The 10,142-nt window shown below is 27.7% G+C and overlaps 2 protein-coding genes across 2 annotated transcripts; both read left to right on the top strand.

Annotated features, from left to right (window-relative positions):
* The first annotated feature begins 559 nt into the window (after window positions 1-559).
* On the top strand, window positions 560-4,283 carry LOC137816316 (GDSL esterase/lipase EXL1). Its single transcript, XM_068619411.2, has 5 exons — window positions 560-939; window positions 1,895-2,025; window positions 2,124-2,357; window positions 2,539-2,794; window positions 3,900-4,283. Exons 1-5 carry the CDS (start codon window positions 627-629, stop codon window positions 4,088-4,090), a joined length of 1,125 nt encoding a protein of 374 aa, XP_068475512.1. The 5' UTR covers window positions 560-626; the 3' UTR covers window positions 4,091-4,283.
* Window positions 4,284-5,753: 1,470 nt separating this feature from the next.
* LOC137816314 (GDSL esterase/lipase EXL3) lies at window positions 5,754-9,125 on the top strand. Its single transcript, XM_068619409.2, has 5 exons — window positions 5,754-6,157; window positions 7,619-7,749; window positions 7,842-8,075; window positions 8,292-8,547; window positions 8,658-9,125. The coding sequence occupies exons 1-5, from the start codon at window positions 5,863-5,865 to the stop codon at window positions 8,846-8,848; spliced, it is 1,107 nt and encodes a 368-aa protein (XP_068475510.2). The 5' UTR covers window positions 5,754-5,862; the 3' UTR covers window positions 8,849-9,125.
* Window positions 9,126-10,142: the final 1,017 nt, after the last annotated feature.

Here is a 10,142-nt window from a genome sequence, read left to right as displayed (position 1 = left end):
AGAAACTAAAAAAAATGTTTCTAAATTAGTTTCTATTATTGTTAAATAATTTCTAAATTGGTATCCGATTAGTAACCAAGGTTTTTCTACCAAATTTAGAAACTAAATAATTGGTAGTTAAAACTTTGATTGCTAATTAAATACCAATTTAAAAACTAATTAACAATAATAGAAATTAATTTAGAAACCATGTTTTTTTTTAGTTTTTAGTTATTATTGCAACTAATTATTTTAGTATCTAAAAATTAATTTTTATTTCATAATTTTTTTTTATAAAACTCGTAGGATATTTCTAAAAAAAATACCAAAGTTCTATTTTTAAAAAAATATGAAATGGTATGAATAATAAAAAGGTATGATTTTTTAATATAGAATTGATCATGAAAGGAATAGAAAATTAAAATCACAAAGCACTTGCATGCATTTATAGAGTTTGAAAATTTCCTAAAAAGAAAGTAATCATTAATGGGTTGACAGAATCGTGAAACTGTAATGAAAAGTTCCGGTAGCCTGACATAATGATGCCATAAATGAGTTAAAAAGAGAGAATGATGCACATCCAAATTATATAAGATGTTCATCCTTATCTATTTTTATTCAACAAAAACAAGCACAATCAATCATTTATGTTTCTTCTTATGAAGCTCCCTTCTTCTTCTTCTTCTTTCCCTTCTCCTTCTTCACTCTTCCGTTTCATATTATTATCACTAACAACACTTCTGATTGTGTGTGAAAAAACTAGGGCAGTTGTGAAACTGCCACCAAATGTTTCAGTTCCTGCAGTGTTTGTGTTTGGAGATTCGATCATGGACACTGGCAACAACAACAAGAATTTGGCAACAACAGCAAGGTGCAATTATCCACCATATGGTAAGGATTTTAAGGGAGGGATTCCTACTGGCAGATTTAGCAACGGAAAGGTTCCATCTGACTTTATAGGTGTGTGCCCTATTTCTCATCTCTTCTTTTTGTACCATGTTTGTAAAAATTTAATGTATATAGTTTTATCTTTTGTATAACCTCCAAAATGTCCAATGCAATCATAAATAGTATAAGACAATCAAAGTTATATATATTTGACTCTTCAAATAAATACTACCAAATGTGTTAGAATAAAAATGCAAGCTGAATGTATTATTTTGGGATTTAAGTATAAATAAATTTAGTGAATTTTATATTTTTAATTGGCAGAAATGTTAAACTAAGTTTAATTTAAAAATGTGTTATGTATTAGAATGTATAAAACATTTTTCAATGGAGGGCATAAAATGTTAAAACTTTTGGCGGTGACCATGACATCTCTCCAAGTCATTTTCTAGGTAATTATGATATGATTTAATGGTTTATAGAATCAAACACTATTACAACTAAATCATTAAATAAAAATTAATTTTAATTTTAAAAATAAAAAATAAAAAAAATTAATTTTAATTTTAAAAATAAAAAATAATTAATTATTATATTTAATAAATTAAATACCATTTTAAAAATTAAAAAAATATTAATTTTTATTAGATAAATAATTTTTAAATTAATATATAATTAATTATCAAAATTTTAATTACTAATTATTTAAATTTTAAATTTAATAATAATTTAATAACTAATTAGATATAAATTTAAAAACTATTTATTAATAAAAGTTTATTTAAAAATTAATAATTTTTTTAATCTTTAAAATGGTATATAGTTCCGTCAATATACAAATTAATTATTTTTATATTTAAAGTTAATTTTTATTTAATAATTTTTTTTATAATGAAGAATTATTTATAAGAATAATAATTAAAAGCACTAATACACTTTTAATCATTTAAAAGAAATTGTAAATAACTTTTATGTTTCTGCACATATCTCAGTGTAATTTTGTATTGTACCATGGTAAATGTATCAGTTGAAGAACTGGGCATAAAAGAGTTTCTTCCAGCATACTTGGACTCAAATCTTGAACCTGGAGAATTGGTGACTGGTGTGTGCTTTGCATCTGGTGGCGCAGGATACGACCCTTTAACAGCACAAACATCGGTACTCATGCTTAATTTCATCTCCAAATCGATTCATTGATTTCTCTTGAAATGGTTTTGATGCTATTTCTAACTCAGTGTCAGTGCTGTGATACATAGTTGACTATATCTTTATCGGGTCAACTAGATTTGTTCAGAGAATACATAGGGAAGTTAGAAGGGATTGTTGGAGAAGACAAGGCCAAGTTCATCTTAGGAAACAGTCTCTATATTGTGGTATTAGGGAGCAATGACATTTCCAACACATACTTTTTAACCCGTGTTAGACAACTGCAATATGATTTTCCTGCATACGCTGATTTTATGCTCTCCTCAGCTTCTACCTTCTTGAAGGTATGCTTTTTATATAAGTTTGATGAAATCAAACATAGTACCATGTTGTAACTAGTGTTTTATCAGTTGTAATTGTTTGATCCAGTTATAACTGAGCTTTAACTGTGTTTTATCAATATCAGTTATTTTTTCTGTGGTGATGTTCACTGTGTTTGATATTTGGTGTGAAAACAATTGAAAGGAAATATATGGAAAAGGGGCACGGAGGATTGCAGTGTTCAGTGTACCACCACTAGGGTATTTGCCATCACAGAGAACTATTGCAGGAGGAATACAAAGAGATGTAGTAGTGAAGATAAACGACGCCGTACAGATCTTTAACACCAAATTGTCAAAGAAACTTGACTCTCTTCAACACAATTTTCCAGATAGCAGAATGGTGTACATTGATGTTTATAACCCTCTTCTTGACATCATAGTCAACTACCAAAGATATGGTAATTTCACTTTTCACTTTTCCAAAAACACATTCTAATAATATACATTTATTTGCAAACTTACCTATGTTCCAAGCTTGAACAAACCTTTAAAGAGACTTTGGCATTTTATGAGTAAAATTTGGTACTATTTCAGCTTCTTTTTTGGAATATAAACTTAGATCGATATGTTTATTTCTGTTTAGTTTATTTTAAAAAATTAGAGCAACACCTGTGTTTTGCACATGCATGAGTAGATAAAGAAAATTAAAAGGTAGGTCTGTTCATTTAATAACACTGTTGATTGAAACAATGAAAACATTGAAAGCACAGACATGTCAGCAGTGGGCTATGGTGACTGAATAATTTAATTACACTCACAGTCAAAGAAAGAACCAACAGATACGTCATTGGTTTCATTAATTTTTTTATAAACTAACAAGCAATTAATATTACTGATAACAATATTAAACTATTCATTGATTCTTAGTTTTATTTTTACATTTTTTTGAAAATATTTATAACTAACTAAATATATTTTAGTAATCATAACTTGTTAGTACCAAAAATGTCTCCTGTTAATTTTTTATACTTAAAATTTTTGCTAATGTGTAATTTTCCCTTTTGAGTAAAATTTGTTATATATTTTATTTTTAGGTATTTTAAAATTATTAATTTTGATTTACTGCTAAATTTTACAAGAAATTTAAAATTTAAAATGTCAGGATAATATGTGTTAAATTTTATCATTAAACTTTAGTGGATCGTTTAATAGATTAAGGGTTTAAACTTGTTAAACATTGTTATATTATGATTTTTTTACTAAAAATATGTAATTTTATTTATTAATTATTAAAATGAGTAAATTTTAAAAAAAATATTAAAATAGATAAATTATATATAGATAATATTACTTTAGTTGTGATTTGATTATATTAAAATCATGATAACGTGTCACAATTTTAATGTAAGACGACTTTAGTATATTCAAATTTCAACTAAATTAAACCATCTTAACACGATTAACCTATTTTAATAATTTTTTAAAATTTTATTTATTTTAATAATTATCTTACGAAATTGCACATAAATGTTAAAAATACCTTATATTATTCGTTTTTTGCAGGGTATAAAGTGGGAGACAAGGGGTGTTGTGGCACGGGCACAATAGAGGTTGTGTTATTATGCAATCATTTGACTCCATTGTGCCCTAACGATTTGGATTATGTGTTTTGGGACAGTTTTCACCCTACTGAAAGTGTTTATAAAAAGCTCATAGCCCCTATTATTGGAAAGTATATCAACAAATTCTTTTGAGCTACACTTATCAAATTCATTATTTAAAATCAAAAGTTGTAAACATATAGGTTTACAAGAATAGAAACTTGTATCCTATTCTTTAGAATTACAAAAATTTAGTTAGATTTTAGTCTTATCCAGTGTTTAAGACTACAATTGATATGTGTAATTCTTAAGAATTAGAGATATATTAATTCTACGTTCTTAAAAATTATGTGTTGTTGTCAAACTTTTTTAATATTCTAATTTTGAATAAATCCCAAGGGTATCGAGCAAATTTTTTGGGATGGTTAGTTTGTTTTTTTTGGCAATACAAAATTAATAAATATGAACTACTTTAGGGGTGATTCAACTCTTATACATAATGATAACCTTAATCACTCTCAATAGACATACTTCCATGTATGGCTTTACAAAACACTCCTAACTTAACCCATAGAAAGTCACCTAACATATTAAGTAAATATCTCATAAGATCATCCTAATGCAAACCATTGGGTCTATGCACCAATCAGAAAAAAAAAACGCAGACGGTGACTTGGATGAAATTCAAGACCAAGTTTTTAATTGGACCAACGCAAAAGTCTCTACTACATCTACTACTCCTCTCTAAAGATAATCCTATTTCTGTGCCTCCAGACTTCATTAACTACTGCGATCCAAGTACCTCCCCAAACCTCATCCACCGAAGCCGGCGCATTGCTCATCCTAAATTGGGAAAAATTTATGAAACACACCCTCCACACCCAGCCATACACAACAATGGTTCCACAATAACCAAACAAATCTACATTGTAACTTTCACATGAGAAAAAATAAATAAATTAGACATTTAAACTACAAATACTCAAATTAGACAACAGTTAAATATATTGCCTTATTCACAGTGTGATCAAATTCGTCATTATATTTATTGCTTGTGATTGAATCAACACTACAAGAAAATCATGAAATAGGAACCAATTTAGAGACCAAAATAATTAGTTGCAATAGTAACTAAATTAGAGACCATTTTAGAAACTAAAACAAAAATTGGTTTCTAAATTAGTTTCTATTATTGTTAAATAGTTTCTAAATTGGTATTTAATTAGCAACCAAAGTTTTAGAGACCAAATTTAGAAACTAAATAATTGGTAGTTAAAACCTTAGTTGCTCATTATCAATTGAAAAATTTAGGTTTAATGCATGTGCATTTCATGTTTTTCTATCTTAGAAATCCTAAATATTTTTTCCAACTACCATCACTAGTAAACAAATGATCTTATTACCCATAAATAATGTCGAAATAAAATCACAAAGAATTTTGATCCTAACTATGACACATATAGGAAAAGTGTAATAACATGATGAGTTTTTTAATGGAGCTATTTTGATGATTTTCTATGATAAAATCACAATCTTTATATAAGTATTTTTCTTTCTTGAATTCCAGTTTCAACTGCTTCATCGTTGAGAAGATTTCTGTGTGATTTATGTATCCGTTTTTAGTTTGCATTTAGATTATGAAGGTGATAGTGATTATTTTGAATTATAATTCATCTACCAATATGACAGTTAAAAAAGTTGATCCAAATTGAAAAAGAATGAGGACAGTTTTATAGAGTGAATATGTTCATAAGTCTCTCTCCAACAGACACTTCTATCCAATTTCAGAGACACTCTCCAAACTGAAACACATGACTGTCATAAATGAGATGCAACTGTTTGGTTCAAGTACAAACGAGGTTTATACATATATACTCATGTTGTCATTCTGAAGAAGCAATACCAAAAACTACAGTTTTCTGCCAATGAAGTTCCCTTCTTCTTCTTCTTCTTCTTCTTCTTCTTCTTCTTCTTCTTCTTTTCTTTTGTCAGTGGTTGTCTTAGTTGTTATCTGCAAAAGCTGTGAGTCTGTAAAACTTCCAGCAGATGTTTCAGTTCCTGCAGTGTTGGTGTTTGGAGATTCGATAATGGACACTGGCAACAACAACAACAAATTGGCAACATCAGCAAGGTGCAATTTCTCACCATATGGCAAAGATTTTAAGGGAGGGATCCCTACTGGCAGATTTTGCAATGGAAAGGTTCCTTCAGACTACATAGGTTTGCTATTGCTCTCTCAACATTTATTGCTTTTCTCCATAACTATATTATGTCAGATACATCTATTATTTTCAACTTTCACTACTAACTACTACTAAAAAATCATTAATTAAAAACGAGACAAAAAAATTTATTAGTTTGTATATTAATTAAATTAAATACTATTTTAAAAATTAAAAAAATTATTAATTTTTATTATTAAAAAATAATTTTTAAATTGATATCTAATTAGTTATCTAAGTTTTAGTTATCAATTGTTTAGATTCTAAAATTGGTATTTAAAATCTTGGTATCTAAGTAGATACCAATTTAAAACTTATTTATCAATAATAAAAAATAATTTAGATATTAATAACTTTTTTAATCTTTAAACCAATATTTAATTTTATAAACATAACAATTAATTATTTTTATTTTTAAAATTAGTTTTTATTTAATAATTTTTTCTTGTTTTTATTGAATAAAGATTAAAAAATGGAATATTTTTACTAAATCGTCCTACTTTTATTAAACATTCAATTTAAAGAGAATGAAATCTATACGTATGTGTAAGTCTACAATCTTATTTATTAAGTTGTAATAACTCAAATTAATTTTGTTTGTGTATACTAATTTATAAAAAATAATTTAAATTCAAACATAAGCAAAAAAAATTAATTTTATATTTATTAAAAATATTACTAGGTTTCATTTAACTTTTTGATTTTGTAAAATAAAGAATGCACTTTTTGTTAGTGTGTTAATTGGAAATAAATGTTTACATTTGAACATACAAATATTTTAAAATAATCATAGGATTGAACGAGCTGAAATTTAATTGTATTTAGTTGGTTTGATGTTTATTTTATTGGTTTGAATCCACACAAATATACGTGATGAAATTTTCTGTGTTGAATTATTTTTACTTGGACTCATTTTGCATCTCACATCATGAATTAAATATATGTACTAAAAAAACAGATTATATAATGACACTGTACACTTTTACGCTGTCATGCAATCATAAACGTACATATTTAATATTTAATATTTAATCAAATCCCTTTCTTCTAAAAATTATGAAAACTTGTGTGATTAGGTATATATACTTTGGTAACCTTTGGTTAATTTCTTTATAGAAAAGTTTAGTAATTAATAATCGAACTTGATAATAAATATTTTAATTGGGATAAGCTGAACTAATTTAAAAAAATACTAAAATTGTTACATGTCCAAATACTCTGTTTTAAATACGTGTTTGGATATAATATTTTTATTAATTCTTTACTTAACACGATTCTATATGTAGTCTTTAAACATGTAAAAAAAAAATATAAATTAAAACATTTTATTATTATTCTAAAAAAATATTCCTTTTGAATTTAAATAAATAGTACGCCTAAAAAAGGTTGTCAAAATATATTTTTGTTAAGAGTTTTAGATTTTATTCTGTTCTTGTGTTGCATTCTGAATTTTTATCAGCTGAAGAATTGGGCATAAAAGAGTTTCTTCCAGCATACTTGGATCCAAATCTCGAACCTGATGAATTGGGCACTGGTGTTTGCTTTGCATCTGGTGGTGCAGGATACGATCCTTTAACATCAGAAACTGCAGTACATAGTTTTTCTCTTCCAAACTTAATTTCACAGAAAATTTCACTCTATGTTCCTCCTCTAATCAACTTTGCTTACTCGTTCATAACCAGGGATCAATACCACTATCTGGTCAACTACAAATGTTCAAAGAATACATAGTGAAGCTAAAAGAACATGTTGGAGAGAACAGAACAAACTTCATCCTAAGCAACAGTTTTTTCTTCATCGTTTTAGGCACCAATGACATTTCCAACACCTACTTCTTGTCCCATCTTAGAGAACTGCAATATGATCTTCCTGCATACTCTGACTTTTTGGTTAACTCAGCTTCCAATTTCCTCAAGGTATTCACAACTTTCAATTCTTCAAACTTTTTCAGAACCAAATTCACCCTTTAACATTAAATCAATTTGAGAAAGATAAAAACACCAGTGAAATCTTATTTTTTAACCATGCTTATGACTGCAACTGAACCAGAACCAGAGAGAAGATTTCAATCATATGACATGAAAAAAAAATAACTTTTCTGTGATGTATTAATTTTTTTCTTGTCTTTGAAGGAAATATATGAACTGGGTGCACGAAGGATTGCAGTATTCGGTGGGCCACCAGTTGGGTGTGTGCCATATCACAGAACATTGTCTGGTGGAAGAGAAAGAAAATGTATACAGAAGTACAACGATGCAATGATGTTCTTTAACGATAAACTGATGAAAGAGTTACATTCCCTTAATCAGAAACTTCCAAACAGTAGAATTGCTTACCTCGATGTCTACAGCCCTTTACTTGATATCTTTCAAAACCACCAAAAATATGGTAACTACATTACATATTTCACTTCATAATCTGTTCATGAGAGAAGTTACAATTCACAAGCTTCCTTGTTTCTCACTTTAGTTGTAACAATCTTCGATGATTTTATGCAGGGTACGAAGTCGCAGACAGAGGGTGTTGTGGAACAGGAACTCTGGAGGTTGCATTGACATGCAACCATTTGGATGCCACTTGTCCTAATGTTTTGGATTATGTCTTTTGGGACGGTTTTCACCCTACTGAAAGCGTTTACAAAAAGCTTGTGCCCAAAATTCTACAGGAATATATAAACCAGTTACAGTGATCAATTAATCTGCATCTGGCTTCTGATGTAGGATTGGGCTTGATTACAATTTCTAGAGGATTGCAACTTTTTCAGATAAAGCACAAAAGGGTGTCTTTCAGAACCATTTTCTCAGAAGATCCAAATAAGCCATACTCACAAATGGGCTCGTATATTTATACTATAGATTTCATCTTTTTCTATTTTATAGTAATAATGCAAATTGGTATCCATTTGAGTCATTTTATAAATGCAATCCTAAATGGAAAGAAGATGAATGTTTATCTTCTTTTTTTTATCTCATTGCTTAGTTGGGAAATGTAATTCACAACAATTTTTCATATGCTTTCTTCCCTTATATAAATGAGAAAATACCTATAGCTAGTTATAATACACAAGAGGCAATACCATCACAATATATACTCATGCTTAAAGCTTTTAATAACTCTTATATTTTTAATACATTCACATGACATATTCAGAACTTTGTATTGTAAAGTTGTTAGTAAATTCTTTGTATTTATAAAAGCTTAGAATCAACTATTTTGATTTTACTAAAGCTTAGTAAAATTTTGGAATTTTTTTAGTTAACTTGAAATTAAAATACTAAAGTTTAATTAGGTTCTTAGGACTGTGTGAAATATAGAGTAAGAAAAAGAAAAAGAAGAACCCAAATCCATAATGAGTGCAATGCAATATTAGCATATAACTGAGGTAAGCATCCAGAATTGCAGAATATGGATTCACCAATAAAAACATGGCTGAGTTAAGTACGATGAAGGTGTTTTATGTTAGTATCTACACAGAGAAACATAGTCTTACAGTTTAAGAAAAGGTTTCTGACAATTTGGCAGAGCATCAAAATTTGGCTCTTATTTGTGGTGATACTGAATGCGTTGGTTGAAGAATTTAATCTTAAGCTAAAAAGTTGTAAATAAAAGTCATGTTCCAAAATAGCCTATGGTATAATACACCCCTGCCATGTATGTTGATTTGCTTAAGGTGTTTTTCCCGACTAGTGCATTTTGGCATATTTAGGAAAAGAACCAATCAGTTTTTTACACGTATCTAATGTTGAACACACGTATTAAACACCGACAATTGATACTTGTAGAACACTTATGAATGAAGTGTCTCATTCAAAAAAATATTTATTAAATTTTTGACAATTATAATACGATTTTAGCACAATTTTAAGAAATTAATTGTTTACAAATTTAAATTTATTGTATAAATTTTTATTATGATTATAAAAAAATATCTCTCAACTACAAAAAAACTGAAAGATACTTGTGAATATAAATCTTAATTATTA

This window comes from Phaseolus vulgaris, chromosome 1 (genome assembly GCF_051622355.1).
Source record: "Phaseolus vulgaris cultivar YP4 chromosome 1, ASM5162235v1, whole genome shotgun sequence".
Taxonomy (NCBI): domain Eukaryota; kingdom Viridiplantae; phylum Streptophyta; class Magnoliopsida; order Fabales; family Fabaceae; genus Phaseolus; species Phaseolus vulgaris.
Note: the sequence above shows the minus strand (reverse complement) of the source record. Positions and strands in the feature narration are given on the sequence as shown.